Source organism: Suricata suricatta, chromosome 10 (genome assembly GCF_006229205.1).
Source record: "Suricata suricatta isolate VVHF042 chromosome 10, meerkat_22Aug2017_6uvM2_HiC, whole genome shotgun sequence".
Lineage (NCBI taxonomy): Eukaryota > Metazoa > Chordata > Mammalia > Carnivora > Herpestidae > Suricata > Suricata suricatta.
In genome coordinates, this window is record NC_043709.1 from 96,909,823 (window position 1) to 96,925,649 (window position 15,827).

Consider the following 15,827-nt stretch of genomic DNA (forward strand, 5'->3'; position numbering starts at 1 on the left):
AATCTTCAAGGTACAGATTATATGATAATGACAGTAAATGTTTTTCAAAGTTGGAGTATCAGAAAGATGCTTCGGTTTTTATTTTCTCGTGTAGCAATATTAAGGATGACTGGAGGCCTGGGTGGTAATAGAAACAGAACAAGAGTAAATGCAATGAAAGTAGACTGTCATTTTTTAAAATGTTTTATTAAGTTTATTTATTTTCAGAGAGGCAGAGACAGCATGAGTGGGGGAGGGGCAGGGAAAGAGGAAGAAAGAGAGAGAATCCCAGGCAGGCTTTGCTCTACCAGCACAGAGTCTGATCTGGGGCTTGAATTCACAAACCATGAGATCATGACCTGAGCCAAAATTAAAGAGTCAGATGCTTAACCATCTGAGCCACATGGCCACTCCAAATTTTTAAATCTACTAACAATATAAGGAGGGCCTAACTGAAAAAAAAAAAAAATAGAAGAGGAATGAAATGAATAGACCAGTGGAAAATTAAAAAGCTAAAAATCTTGTTGCTTCCATTAAAGATAAAGAAAAAGGAAGTACATTTATTCTCCCCCTGAAACAAGTAAAAATAAAAGACAAATTATATGAAATGACAATTTTCAAGACACTGAATATCAGGCAACAAAGGACAGTGATCCACAAGAAATAAGAAACTAACAAGGCAAACCCCATGATTGCGCTAGTTTACTGCCTTGAGAGAGTTTCAAAGCCATGGAATAGACCTTTATAATATAAAGTTCAAATTCTGTAGCATGGTCCTTCCTTATTTAACCTTTGCTAGCCTCTGCAACCATAACATTATCACCAACACTTATTACCATAATAAAATATAGGTATAATCAAGGGCCTACCATTTGGCAAGGACTGGTGGATGTCTTGTTGAACAAGAAGACACAGTTCATATCCTTGGTGTATTAAAAGTAGTAAGATGAACAATAAATAATTATAAAAGTATGAGTTATGATCTTCAAACTACCAGTTACCATGAGTGCACATTTTCTGGAGGAATTCAGAACATTTTTTTTCCCTAGTGAAGCAGTGTTTAACTGAGACATAAATGATAGATGAGTAAGACTTAGCCCAGTGAAAGATATTGTACACACAGAAGGAACAATGTGGGTAAGAAGTTAGGTATGTCCACGAAATGGAAAGAAGTCACCGTGTCCTTGATGACTGGATTGTAGTGAGTGTCTCCTTGGAAGACTGGGGATGCCTCTTTAACTCACCTGTTCTGCACCCCCACTAACACCTGAGAATATTTATGCATCATGAGCCATCAAATGTCCATGCTTTCCCGTGCCTGTATTGTTTTGTATGTGTTGTTTCTGATACTTTACATCCTTTTACCGTTTTTTCTTTTGGGCAAAGTCCTTCTGATATTTTAGGACACAACTTAAGCATCTTCTCAAAGAAAAGTTTCTGACTGCTTATTCCTGTATCTTGCTTGGCATGGCCACTTTTTTTCCCCTCTATTTTTCCACCCTGTGCTTTGAGCCTGTGTTTATTATCGTTAATGTATATGTTTCTGTCCCTTGAACTTGAGATATTCAGAACTAAAATTATGTCTTGTAAATTTTTATTTCACCATTTTTAGTATATGTAATGGTCATGGCTAATTTTATTGCTTCTCTTCATTTTATTAGAAAAGAAATACACGTGCTGTCTAAAGACAATCTACACAAAATTATTCATTTGGCACATTTGATTATGGTACTAGTATTAAGAGTGCTTCTAATTGTAAAACATATTAATTATGCTTTGTTTGTTTCCCTTTAGGTTTTTTGGCACAACTTCACTGCATGATTGTCCTTTTTGTTTCTTTTTTTTATGTTTATTTTTTTTTGAGACAGAGAGCACAAGCATGAAGGGGCAGAGAGAGAGGGAGACACAGAATCAGAAGCAGGGTCCAGGCTCTGAGCACTCAGCACAGAACCCGATGTGGGGCTCGAATTCACAAACTACAACCATGAGTGCATGACCTGAGCCAAAGTTGCATGCTTAACCAACTGAGGCACCCAGGTGCCCCTGTCCTTTTTGTTTCTAATGTATTAGTCCAAAACAAAGTACAGAAATCTAAATATTCATTTCTATAACAACAATACACGAGTTAATATTTCCCCTTAATTTTTTAAAATCTGTAGTAAATGTTTCTCAACTTCCTTTAGTTGTTTCATGTCCCATGCCGCAGAAAACATGAGTATGAAAGGGAACCTCACTCTTTGAATGACTTCCTTTTTTTGGTTGACTCCACCTCCCACAATGCAGCCTTTCTGGATTTGTGTGTGTGTGTGCAGAAGTGAGATGATGTTTTAGAATTCTTAATGGTCTTCTTCTTTAACAGAACATTTCTAGGGAATAATACATGAGGATTTAGAAATCATTCAAACTTTGGACTGGACAAACTCAGAATGGTGCTACATGGAAAGTCTGGATCTACTGGTAAACATTTCTTATTTATTTCACATTTGTCTTTTAATGTAGCATAAAATTATTCTGGCAGTCAACAGATCTTACTTAATAGTGGTTGGCATCAGTAAGGTATGGGAAATGAGCATTAAGCTTCTATTGCAATAACTTGTGTCTGCAACAGATTCCAAACTGAAGATGGGAGCTAAAGATTAGATTTGGCATCAGTTTTGTCAGACCATGGAGGTGAGATTCAGAAAGGAGCTGAACTGAACTAGAACTGTATTGAGTCTGGAAACAATAGTTAGGAAAGGTATAACGTGCTGGAATGAGTATTGATTGAAAGTTGATTACCTAGAGGAACTATACAATAACATCCCTGAGTGTTGAAATCTACTTCTTGATGTATATGGATGTGTTAAGCTCATTTAGCATTTTTAATTTTTTTCAGAGCTTTTTTATTGAAGGATAGCATGCCACACGAAAGCATGAGTCATAAGCATACAGTTCAGTAACTTATCCCAAAGTGGATGCTCCTGTGTGGTTACCAAAGCATTTGGACTCATACACAAGTGTTGGGTTAGAGTAAGAATAAGAAGTGAGAGTAAAAAAAGCTTTAGAGTTTTACGGTATATCCAATATTTTGGTTTTTCGAAAAGGAACATTGTCCCTTTATTCCATCAATGTTCAACTTCCCCTTAGCAGGCAGTGTGCCAGGTACTGGTGAAACCGTGCTGAACTTGATAGGTAAAATCCATTCCCTCATGGAACTTGCCTTCTAACCATCTGGATCAGGTGGGCATCTGTCATTGTTCTGTGCCTGTGGAGGGAATTGCTCCCTGCTAAATTTCTTGGATACTTTTATGATTTTCCAGATCTTAAGGTCTGCTTTTGAAATTCCCCAACTTGCTTCTAATTCCTCACTCCGGGATTGCCTATACACACGAACATTTTCAAAAGCTATTTCATTGAGACTATATGATCCTGGGGATGAATGTGTCCAGTCCACCTTGCCATTTAGAAGGAAAGGTTCTTTGTCTTGGTTGGACTTTCCTCATTAATCTCAAAATTCTCCAAAGGCTCTTTTTTGGGAAGACAGTACTGTTGTCCTTTTTTTTTTTCACAGACTTTAGAAGATGGTTTGTCCTGTTGGGTCCCTCCACTGTGGCTGTGGTCTCAGTTCTCAGTTCCTGCTTGATCACCAGTTCTCTTGGTGAGTGCCTTGTCGAATTTACTTGCAGTGTTAGCCCAATCTGACAAAAATTGTTGAAAAGCAAACAATTCTCCTGAAGGCTGAGCAGCATCTAAAAACATACTTCATGATTTGAAAAGATCAGATATTAAAAGTACAAAGTAAGATATGAACCATGTGACACCAAAAAAGGGAACAAAATATTAGCACAGCTTCCCCCAGAATAAAATAAACTGTTACGGGGAGGGGGAGACTGCATTTTGTTTAAAGATTTGAAATAATGTCTACCTAGAAAATAAGGAATAGCATTTTTTTCTGAGGAAAAACCCAGAATTATTGGGATGAAATGGAATTTTGGGACCATGTTAATAAACTCAAATGCCAAAATTTACCTAAAAATGTGTTGAGGAAGGCCAGAGAGCACAGATTTCAATGTTAGTTAAAATAATCATAGAAAGGTAGCTGAGACATTTGGGAGGGGTTGTGGGGTAGAAGGAATTATTTTATGGAAACAGATAATAGGAAAATATCTCCATCTCAATTGCCATTTAAGTAGATAAGTTTTGAGCAGATTTCAACTAGTATTTTAAAATTTCATGGTGTTTTACATATATGTGTACAATGGGTGTTAAATTCCTTATGACTGGTCTCTTTATTTTTACCACGAGCCCTCTTTCTATTGATCCTAGGAATTTGGAGAAACTTACATGGCTCATTCCTATAAAATTCTGAAGTATGCTATTTAAATAGTACACTCTCCATGGAGATCATGCAAGTTGATGTTATAAAGAATATCAGAATTGTGTTACTTAGTGTTACTGGTTTTATGTCATGACTTCATCTGAAACCTGTGATGCTGATATTGGTATTCCAAAGAGAATTCTCCTGTCGTACGTACCATGGATGAGTCCAGGAATGTTTCTCCAATTTGGCTTTGAAAAATAAATAAAGTAATCAAAAGAACAATAATTCTCAACTTGCTCTATAGATCCCAACCAATTGCTGCCTTTACCCATTGTTGCAGGGGTTGCCGAGAAGGAGCTGAGGCTAGTGGATGGTGAAGACAGGTGCACTGGGAGAGTGGAGGTGAAAGTCCAGGAGGAGTGGGGAACTGTGTGTAATAATGACTGGGGCATGGATGAGGTCTCCGTGATTTGTAGGCAGCTGGGTTGTCCCACTGCTATCAAAGCCACTGGATGGGCTAATGCCAGGCCAGGCTCTGGACGCATTTGGATGGATCATGTTTCTTGTCGAGGGAATGAATCTTCTCTCTGGGATTGCAAACATGAAGGATGGGGAAAGCATAACTGCACTCATCAGCAGGATGCTGGCGTGACCTGCTCAGGTAAGACTTGCAAAAGTCAAAGCCTCTGGTGCCTGGGTGGCTCGGTAGTTAAGTGACCGACTCTAGGTTTTGGCTCAGGTCATGATCTTGAGATTCATGAGTTTGAGCTCTGTATTGGGCTCTGTGCTGACAGGAGAACCTGCTTGGGATCCTCTTGTGCTCTCTCTCTCTCTCTCTCTCTCTCTCTCTCTGCCCCTCCTCAGCTTGCACACATGCACACACTCTCTCTCAAAATAAATAAGTAAGCATTTAAAAAACCTTAAAACCTCGACATGAAATGCTTTGTGGGAAAAACAAATATGTAGATTGGTTGAAAATGAAAAGGAGCCAGCTTGCTGTGAGTCATCTAGTCCATGTATAAAGCCACCCAATCCGTTGCTAATAGACCAGAAAATGCATGACAAACCCCCTAAAAAAACAATCAAAAGATTCTGAACACTGCAATCAATGAGGAAGGGACCAGTTTTAATTTTTTGGTCAGTAAACCTACTATGAGTTTCTACTCCTTACATAAAAATACCATGATCTCTAGGTTCATTCCTTGTCCTCTTTCTCAGTGACACACTGCTTTCGTGCATTGACCTTTTTGTCCATTAACTGATCGATTTGCTGAATCAGGAACTAAATATTCCTAGGGCTAATCCTTTATTGGAGGAAAGATGTTTTGCAGAGTATTATCACTTTTTTTGGTGTACAGTGCTGTTCATTTCATTTATATGGTGGCTTATAATTTATAAAAATTTTATCTCAGTTGATCGTAAAATAACTCCGAAAGTTATGTGGCAGACCTTTCTGCTGACAGATTCCAAGGTCATATTTATGACCCAGTTCAGAGACCCAGGCTTCCCATTTCTCCTTGCTCATTTCACTGGCTTTTATGCAACTTTCTCACCTCCTAGCCTCTTTCTGAGAGACCATTTCCTCTATGGGGCTGGTTTTAAAAAGGACTCATCTCTATACAGGCATTGTAGTGTAATGTGAGCAACCCACGCTAGTATCTACAAAAATGAGGGACTAAATTCCTAATCAGCCACTCATTAATGTTATTTTGTTAAATCTTTCTAAACCTCAGTTTCTTAAAACTCACTGCTTTAATACTGGGAAGTAGAGATACTGGCACACTGGTATATAATAGGTGGTAAAAATTAGCTTTAGTTTCCTCATAGCTCACAGCTTCTCATTGCTTGACAACTCAGTTCTTTCTTTTCCTTCCTTCCTTCTTCCCTCCTCCCCTCCCTCTCCTCCTCCTTCTCCTCCTCCCTCTTCTTCTTGTCTTTTCTCATTAATCATCATAGGGAAAAGATAGAGAAGAATAACAATAACATCTACACTGAGCATTTACAGCAAAGAAGATCTATAAAAATCATAATAAACCTTTCCAGGCTCTAACTATATTGCAGTCTAAAGTGCAGCACTTTTAACTCTTGTTTTCTGTTTTTTTATACTTAAGAATAGAATTTATCAAATTTGCTTTTTGAAGTTTATACAGCTAAAGCTCCAACTGGTGCATGCCTAGCCACTCAACGACTCCTTACTTTCATGAGTGTTCAGAGCCTGTATTTCTGAAATTTCCCTACCCTGATTAATACTTAGACATCAGATCCTCTACCTCTTGGGAGATTTTGCTATTATCACACACACTGGGACAATAGAGTATAAGTCAAGAGAATAAACACTGGTGTGAGACTGTTTTTTTCTTTTTGCATCCTGGCTCTACTATTTTCTGGGTGTATGATCCTGTGACAATTAGGCAAATTGAGAATGCATGAAGTAAGGATAATGGGCAATTAGGATCTTTACACAGTGGGGAATTTTAATCTTTTAAATACCAACTAACAACTAGGATTTTCATCTATACCTACTCTCAAAGGATGATGTTTTACAGATTAAAATTTGCTTTCTGTTTTGTTTGTTTCCTGTTTTGTTGCCTAATTCTCAATTAGGCAAATTGAGAATGCATGAAGTAGGGATAGTGGAAATAATCTATAATGTTGTGAAGACTAAAGAAGGTACTATGTGTGATACATTTGGGACACCACATGCCTATTTTAATTGTGAATTATTATTTTTCTTATTATAAGTTGTCCAGGATAAAAAAAAATCTTGTTCAGTAGAGGTCTTTGCTTGGTATTTAAAGCTTTTAAAAGTGGGTTACTTTCTCAAAAAGAAAAGTGCTTCTAAACATTTTGTTCAAGTACAGATTTTGTTTTTTGGATGTCCTCTAATTTCACCCCAAATCTCCTTTTCTCAGGTATTTTTGTTCTCATAGAAAAATCTAGGGAAGAGTGTATAGAGAGAATTTTTTTTATGATAAAGCTATTCTTTGCCAAAGATGGTACCAGATGAATTGGGGAAGGGGGTAAAAAAAGCTTTGATTCAAAGAGGATATTGGTAGGAAATGAATTATTTCAATTTATTTTTCTTCAATGTTTATTAATTTGGTATACGACAGGTTGCTCTTGCAAATCGTTGTGCATGCATTTTTATTTTTCGCTTTTTCCTGTTTCTAATTTTACATTTGACTTCAGATGATTCTTCATGCTCTAAACTATTTGTGATAAAGCAAGATTAAAATAAAGGTTTTTAAAGTTCAACAAATGACCAGTTTGCCATTTTTTGCTACTTCATTGTACGGACCCGTTTTATTTTTTTCTAGTTTTTTAAACAGTGCTTTGAGTCAAATTTATCTGTTTCTACATAAAAGTGTTTGTTTTGTTTTAATCCTGGAAGGAACCAAAACAAAACAGAAAGCAAATTTTAATCTGTAAAACTTTGTCCAAGTAAGTAAGTATAGATGAAATCCAAGTTGTTAGCTGGTCAGTAAAAGATTAAAATTCCCCACTATGTAAAGCATCCAAAAGAAGGCACCATTTTTAAGGATAGCATTAAATCTAAAGTATCCAGAGGAAACTCATTTCCTAAAATCACTTCTGAACTCTGTTCTTTTCTCTGCTCCAGATGGATCCAATTTGGAGATGAGGCTGATGAATGGAGGAAACAACTGTTCTGGAAGAATAGAGGTCAAGTTCCAAGGACAGTGGGGAACAGTGTGTGATGATAACTTCAACATAGATCATGCTTCTGTGGTTTGTAAACAACTTGAATGTGGAAGTGCTGTCAGTTTCTCTGGTTCAGCTAATTTTGGAGAAGGTTCTGGACCAATCTGGTTTGATGATCTTGTATGCAGTGGAAATGAGTCAGCTCTCTGGAACTGCAAGCACGAAGGTTGGGGAAAGCATAACTGTGATCACGCTGAGGATGTTGGAGTGATTTGCTTAGGTAAGGACTGATCTGGGTTGGTTCTGTTCTTCATGAGAGGACAAAAGAAAGGGGGTGAGAGTCTCAAAAGCTTGAACTCTTAAAACCATAATGAAGCCTGCTTCTTTGATCACGTTGTTACCTAATTTCTGGTTCCTGATCTGATACCTGTGGAGATTTTACCACAGCTGAAATGAGGGTCCCTATGTTAGGGAGGAAGGATGAATAGTGAAGCCGAGATCGAAGTCAAAATAACAAAGAAGAAAAAGAATTAAGGAAGAAACAACTTAACTGGAAAATTGTGCTTTGGGGATGAATTTTGAAAGCAAATCACATCCTGTATCATCCTCTGCCTGAAAAGGGTTTAACCCCATTAAAACCCACGCCTTCCCAAAATATGAGTTCAAATTCACAGAATCAAATGATAAAAAATAATTTGGTTTTCTATTAAGACCTCCTTGATGCTAGTGCTGTGGTACTGTCTGGCTCTGTGTCTGTCTGGAGACTTTCATGTTCCATGCTTACTCAGGGGACAGGGACAGTAGGTGACACTCTTCTTTTGTCACTTGAGTAATCTGGAAGCAGACCTAGTAGGTCTTGAACCCCAGAGAACGTTTAGAAAGTATAATATAGTGAAGATATCCTGTATTCACCAGATCCTACCCCCTCCTTTTTTTTTTTTTTCAAATGAGGAGACTCAATTCAAACTAACTTTAAGGAAGCAGAATACTGACTCAGGACACTGAGGAATCCACAGAGTATAGTTGGCTTCACGCGTGGCTAGATTCAAACATTTGAACCAATTCCATGGGGGTTTTGGTTTTTTCTTTCTTATTTTATTGACTTAATTCAATTTCTTAAATTAATAATTTGCTTATTTTTTAATATACCTCCAAGTTAGTTATCATATGGTGCAGCAATGATTTCAAGAGTAGATTCCTCAATGTCCCTCACCCATTTAGCTCATCCCCCTTCCACAACCTCTCCGGTAACCCTGTTTGTTCTTCGTATTTAAGATTCTCTTATGTTGTGTCCCCCTCCCTGTTTTTATATTATTTTTGTTTACCTTCCCTTTTGTTCACCTGTTTTGTATCTTAACATCTTCATCTGAGTGAAGTCATATGATATTTGTCTTTCTCTAACTAATAATTTTGCTTAGCATGATACCCTCTAGTTCCATCCACATAGTTGCAACTGGCAAGATTTCATTCCTTTTGATTGTTGAGTAATACTCCATTGTGTGTGTGTGTGTGTGTGTATACATATATATATATACACATACGGATATACATACATATATACATACATATATATATACATACAGATATATGTATGTATATATATATGTATATATGTATTATACCACATCTTCTTTATCCATTCATCCATCAATGGTCATTTGGGCTCTTTACATACTTTGGATATTGTCGATAGTGCTGCTATAAACATTGGGGCGCAGGTGCCCCTTTGAAACAGCACACCTGTATCCCTTGGATAAATATCTAGTAGTGCAATTACGGGGTCATAGGGTAGCTCTAGTTTTAATTTTTTGTTTTCCAGAGTGGCATCAGTTTGCATTCCCATGGCTTTTTCTTTCTTAAATTGGCTTTTTTGTTGTTGAAAAACATGACTATGTATTGTTTGAACCACGAAAAATGGGACTCCTACAGAGAAGATGGATTTTGTTAGCTGAAGAAAGTGAAAGGGATTTGGGAGAGAAGAAAGCACAGTGGGGACCTTCCATTACCGTTTACCCACCAAAATCCTTCTAAGCCCCAAACACATTTCTTCTCAATGCTGAGGAGTCACAATAAACAACACTGCGGCAGCAAATGCTAAAACCACCAGAGGAAAAGGGCAATGTGTTTATTGTAAGATACTGTTCAGAATCAAGTTCTGTTCTTGGAGGACTATTGATTGGGGGGAAGGTGAAAGTAGTCCTGATGATGTCCCTTTTCTCTTTGCTCATGTTTGGACTAAGGAACTGGTCCTAAAGGGACCAGGCATATGACACAAACCAGATAGTATTTAGGTACTACAATCAGAGGCAAACGTGCTGAGGCATTCCAGGGCCGTGGGCATCACCTAAACACATGCAAATATATATTTAACAAACAATTCCAATAAAAATTCTGTGATGGTCAAACAAATCTCTAAATAAAATTTAGTCTCTGTATCTCCTGTTAGGAACTCTTTCTTAAGTATATGCTCTCTGTACTGGAGAGGTCTGTCTTTTATTAAAAATTAATACTGAAACATCAGTGACATAATTGTTACGTTAGTTTCAGGTATACATTATATTGATTGATTTGGCAAATCTATAAATTACTCACTGCTCACCACAATAAGTGTAGTTACCCTCTGTCACCATACGGAGTTATTACAGTGTTGTTGACTATATTCCTTGTGCTGTACTTTTCACCTCTCTAACTTGTTTATTTTATAACTAGAAGCTGGTACCTCTTAGTCCCCTTTATCCCACACCCACTTCACCTCTGGCAACCACCAGCTTGTTCCCTATAGTTAAGATTCTGTTTGTTAACTTGTTTTTTGGATCCCACATATAAATGAAATCATATGACATTTGCCTTTCTCTGTCTGACTTCTATCACTTAGCATAATACCTTCCTGGTTCCATGTTGTCACAAATGGCAAGATCTCATTTTTTTTATGGTTGAGTAATATTCCATTGTATATATATATATATATATATATATACCACACTTTTTTTTAATGTTTATTCATTTTTGAGAGAGAGAGGGAGAGAGAGAGAACACATGCAGGGGTGGAACAGAGAGAGAGAGAGGGAGGGAGACACAGAATCCCAAGCAGACTGCAGATTCAAGGCTCAAACCCACGAACCATGAGATCACAACCTGAGCCAAAGTTGGACGCCTAACTGACTGAGCCACCCAGGTGCCCCAATATATACTATACCTTTTTACCCATTCATCTATCAATGGACACTTGGGATGCTTCCATAATTTGGCTATTATAAATAATACTGCAATAAACATAGGGGTGCATATATCCTTCTGAATTAGTGTTTTTGTATTTGGGGGGTTAATACCTAGTAGTATCATAGGGTAGTTCTTTTTGTTTTTTGAGGAACCTCCATGCTGTTTTCCACAGTGGACCACTTTGCATTCCCACCAACACTGCACAAGGGTTCTCTTTTCTCCACATCCTCGCCAACACTTGTTTCTTCTTGTCTTTCTGACACTGGCCATTCTGAAAAGTCCTGTCTTCTTGCCCAAGGCACTCCTTCTCCACATTCAATAATTTTCAGTGATATTATATCACTCTTTTCTGTCTCTATTTATATTTCCCCCGAATTCTTGTTTCTTTATCACTGATTTGTTTTGTGTCCTTCTTACAGATGGAGCGGATCTGAGCCTGAGACTGGTGGATGGAGTCACCAAATGTTCAGGGAGATTAGAAGTGAGATTCCAAGGGGAATGGGGGACAGTGTGTGACGATGGCTGGGACACCAATGATGCCGCTGTTGCATGTAAACACCTGGGATGCCCCACTACCATAACTGCCATTGGTCGAGTTAATGCCAGTGAAGGAAGTGGACACATTTGGCTTGACAGTGTTTCCTGCCTCGGACACGAGTCCGCGCTCTGGCAGTGCAGACACCATGAATGGGGAAAGCACTACTGCAATCATAATGAAGATGCTGGTGTGACATGTTCTGGTAAGTTAAAAGAAAAACAGAGAAGGAAGGACCTGTGATCTCCAGGAGTAGGACTGGGTGTGATATGTGAGAGAGAGAAATATCTACTAATTTCCTTGTTCCTTATTTTACAGTCATGAGGAATCTTAAACATATCCTTTATTTGGCTAGTTTGGAGGGTTGTCTGACTATTTTCTCCAGTAATTATTCAGGCTCTTCTTAGAGACCACGTTTCAGATTCTAAATCTACCTGGAGCTCTGAGACACAAAATGTTATGCTTTTTAAAAATTTTTTAATGTTTTTTTAAATTTAGTTTTGAGAGACAGAGAGAGACAGCGAGCAGGGGAGGGTCAGAGAGAGAGGGAGATACAGAATCCAAAGCAGGCTTCAGGCTCTGAGCCAGCTGTCAGCACAGAGCCTGACATGGGGCTCGAACCCATGAACCGTGAAGTCATGACCTGAGCCGAAGTTGGATGCTTAACCGACTGAGCCACCCAGGTGTCCCCATTATGTCTTTAAAATTTTTTTTAATCTTTATTTATTTTTGAGAGTGAGACAGAGAGAGACAGAGTGTATGTAAGCAGAGGAGAGGAAAACACAGAATCTCAAACAGGTTCCAGGCTCCAAGATGTCAGCACAGAGTCTGATGCGGGGCTTGAACCCACAAACTGCAAGATCATGACCTGAGCCAAAGTCAGATGCTTAACTGACTGAGCCACCCAGACACCCCATAAAATGTTATACCTTTTTATTTTTATTTTTTTTATTTTTTCCCCATAATATTTTATTGTCAAATTGTTTTCCATACAACAGCCAGTGCTCTTCCCCACAAGTGCCCTCCACCATCACCACCACCTCTTTTCCCCCCTCCCCCTTCCCCTTCAACTCTCAGTTCATTTTCAGCATTCAATAGTCTCTCAAGTTTTGCATCCCTCTCTCTCCCCAACTCTCTCTCCCTCCTCCGCTCCCCCTGGTTCTCCATTAGGTCTCGCCTGTTCTCCTGTTAGGCCTATGAGTGCAAACATATGGTATCTGTCCTTCTCTGCCTGGCTAACTTCGCTCAGCATGACACCCTCAAGGTCCGTCCACTTTCCTACAAATGGCCATATGTCATTCCCTCTCATTGCCATGTAGTACTCCATCGTGTATATATACCACATCTTCTTGATCCACTCATCAGGCGATGGACATTTAGGCTCTTTCCATGTTTTGGCTATTGTTGACATTGCTGCTATGAACATTGGGGTACATGTTATGCCTTTTTAAAATATCTCTGACTTGCTCGTCTTTTTCTGCCATTGACAATTTTTTCCTTTTTTTAAAAGTTTGTTTGTTTGTTTGTTTGTTTGTTTGTTTATTTATTTATTTATTTATAGAGAGAGAAGAAGCTGGGGAGGGGCAGAGAAGGGGGATGGAAGATCCAAACCAGGCCCTATGTTGACATCAGAGTGTCCGATGCACGGCTCAAACTCACAAACCATGAGATCATGACCAGAGTCAAAGTTGGGCACTCAACCAACAGAGCCACCCAGGCACCCCCACTGACATTTTTTCTTAAAACTTAAACCTATAATCCTGTTTTTAATCAAAGTCATGGCCTCTACTGGCTGTTAAAAAAAAAGCCAGGGGATGGATAAGCCATGATTTTCAAATATCTCAGTATCTGGGAAGGAGCAAGATAAAGAATACATCTTTTGGGAGCCAACCTCCACATGTTTCTAGGGACTAATTTTGTGTTTCTCTTGCAGATGGATCAGATCTGGAGCTGAGACTTGTAGGCGGGGGTAGCCGCTGTGCTGGGGCAGTGGAGGTGGAGATTCAGAAACTGGTGGGGAAAGTGTGCGAGAGAAGCTGGGGACTGAAAGAAGCCGATGCGGTTTGCAGGCAGCTGGGATGTGGATCTGCTCTCAAAACGTCCTATCAGAGTTTTTCCAAAACCAAGGCACCAACAACATGGCTGTTTTTAGGCAGCTGTGGTGGAAATGAAACTTCTTTCTGGGACTGCAAGAATTGGCAGTGGGGTGGACTTAGCTGTGATCACTACGATGAAGCTAAAGTTACTTGCTCAGGTAAGACTTTCTATCGACAGTGTTAAGAACTTGAATTCCAAGAGTGTAAATTTCTAGTACCATCCTTGAAACTGATGAGAAACCTTGGTCCCTATGACTAGATCTCACTCCAGCAACCAGAAAATATCAGTTCCATTGTGTGAATTTCAGAGAAACTTGTAATTCATTTTGCACCTTGGTCCCAGGTGTTGTGTTTTATTTTTGTGTTCGCTTTTTGTCTACTTTAGCTTTTGAGTAATTTTTCTTTTTGTTTCTTTTTTTTTTTGCTTTTGTTTTTATTTAAATTCTGGTTCATTAATATACAGTGTAGTAATAGTTTCAGATGTACAAATTAGTGATTCAATACTTACATATGCAGCGCCTGGGTGGCTCAGTCAGTTAAGCATTCGACTTTGGCTCAGGTCATGGTCTCACAGTTTATGTGTTCAAGTTTGAGTGCCATGTGGGGTTCTGTGCTAACAGCTCAGAGCCTAGAGCCTACTTCTGATTCTGTGGCCCCCTCTTTTTCTGCCCCTTCCCTGCTTATTTCAGTCTCTGTCTCTCTCAAAAATAAATAAAAATATTAAAAAATATTTACATACAATACCTGGTGCTCATCACAAATGCCGTCCCTCCATACTACCCATCACCCATTTAACCCATCCTTCTGCCCACCTCCCCTCTGGTAACCATCAATTTGTTCTCTATAGTTAAGAGTCTGTTTCTTGGTTTCTTTCTCTCTCTCCTCTTTTACCTTGCTTATTTGTTATGAAACAAAACAGTTGAGTCATTTTTAAACCGATAGAAGTATGAAAGAGTAAGAAGGATTAAAAATTTTAAGATAGACCTTAAATATGTCTTTCATGGGAATGTCACCAAATGAGCTTAAAAATATGTGTGATAAACTGGCATGACTGAATCTTAGGCTCTATCTTTATTTTTTTAAATATTTTATTGTCAAATTGTTTTCCATACAACAGCCAGTGCTCTTCCCCTTAAGTGCCCTCCACCATCACCACCACCTCTTTTCCCCCCTCCCCCTTCCCCTTCAACTCTCAGTTCATTTTCAGCATTCAATAGTCTCTCAAGTTTTGCATCCCTCTCACTCCCCAACTCTCTCTCCCTCCTCCGCTCCCCCTGGTTCTCCATTAGTAATGTCTCTCCTGTTTTCCTGTTAGACCTATGAGTGCAAACATATGGTATCTGTCCTTCTCTGCCTGGCTTACTTTGCTCAGCATGACACCCTCAAGGTCCATCCACTTTCCTACAAATGGCCATATGTCATTCCCTCTCATTGCCATGTAGTACTCCATCGTGTATATATACCACATCTTCTTGATCCACTCGTCAGGCGATGGACATTTAGGCTCTTTCCATGTTTTGGCTATTGTTGACATTGCTACTATGAACATTGGGGTACATGTGCTCCAATGCATCAGCAGTTCTGTCTCTCTTGAATAAATCCCTAGCAGTGCTATTGCTGGGTCATAAGGGAGTTCTATCGATAGTTTTTTGAGGAACCTCCACACTGTTTTCCAGAGTGGCTGCACCAGCTTACATTCCCACCAACAGTATAGGAGGGTGCCCATCTCTCCACACCCGCGCCAGCATCTATAGTCTCTTGATTTGTTCATTTTAGCCACTCTGACTGGCGTGAGGTGGTATCTCAGGGTGGTTTTGATTTGTGTTTCCCTGATGATGAGTGATGTTGAGCATCGTTTTATGTGTCTGTAGGCCATCTGGATGTCCTCTTTGGAGAAGTGTCTGTTCATGTCTTCTGCCCATTTCTTCACTGTATTATTTTTATTTGTTTTGTGAGTGTGAAGTTTGGTGAGTTCCTTGTACATTTTAGATATTAGCCCTTTATCTGATATGTCGTTTGCCACTATCTTTTCCCATTC

The 15,827-nt window shown here is 38.9% G+C and overlaps 1 protein-coding gene across 3 annotated transcripts in view; it reads left to right on the plus strand.

Moving 5' to 3' along the window:
- The first annotated feature begins 2,283 nt into the window (after window positions 1–2,283).
- CD163 (CD163 molecule) overlaps window positions 2,284–15,827 on the plus strand; it is a 34,619-nt gene continuing 21,075 nt past the window's right edge. For all 3 annotated transcript variants that reach the window (XM_029955107.1, XM_029955108.1, XM_029955109.1), the window contains exons 1-6: window positions 2,284–2,436; window positions 3,530–3,616; window positions 4,620–4,940; window positions 7,899–8,219; window positions 11,578–11,898; window positions 13,627–13,947. In XM_029955107.1, the coding sequence (XP_029810967.1) occupies window positions 2,406–2,436; window positions 3,530–3,616; window positions 4,620–4,940; window positions 7,899–8,219; window positions 11,578–11,898; window positions 13,627–13,947 (1,402 nt within the window). In that variant the 5' untranslated portion in view covers window positions 2,284–2,405. The remainder of the gene's footprint in view (window positions 2,437–3,529; window positions 3,617–4,619; window positions 4,941–7,898; window positions 8,220–11,577; window positions 11,899–13,626; window positions 13,948–15,827) is intronic.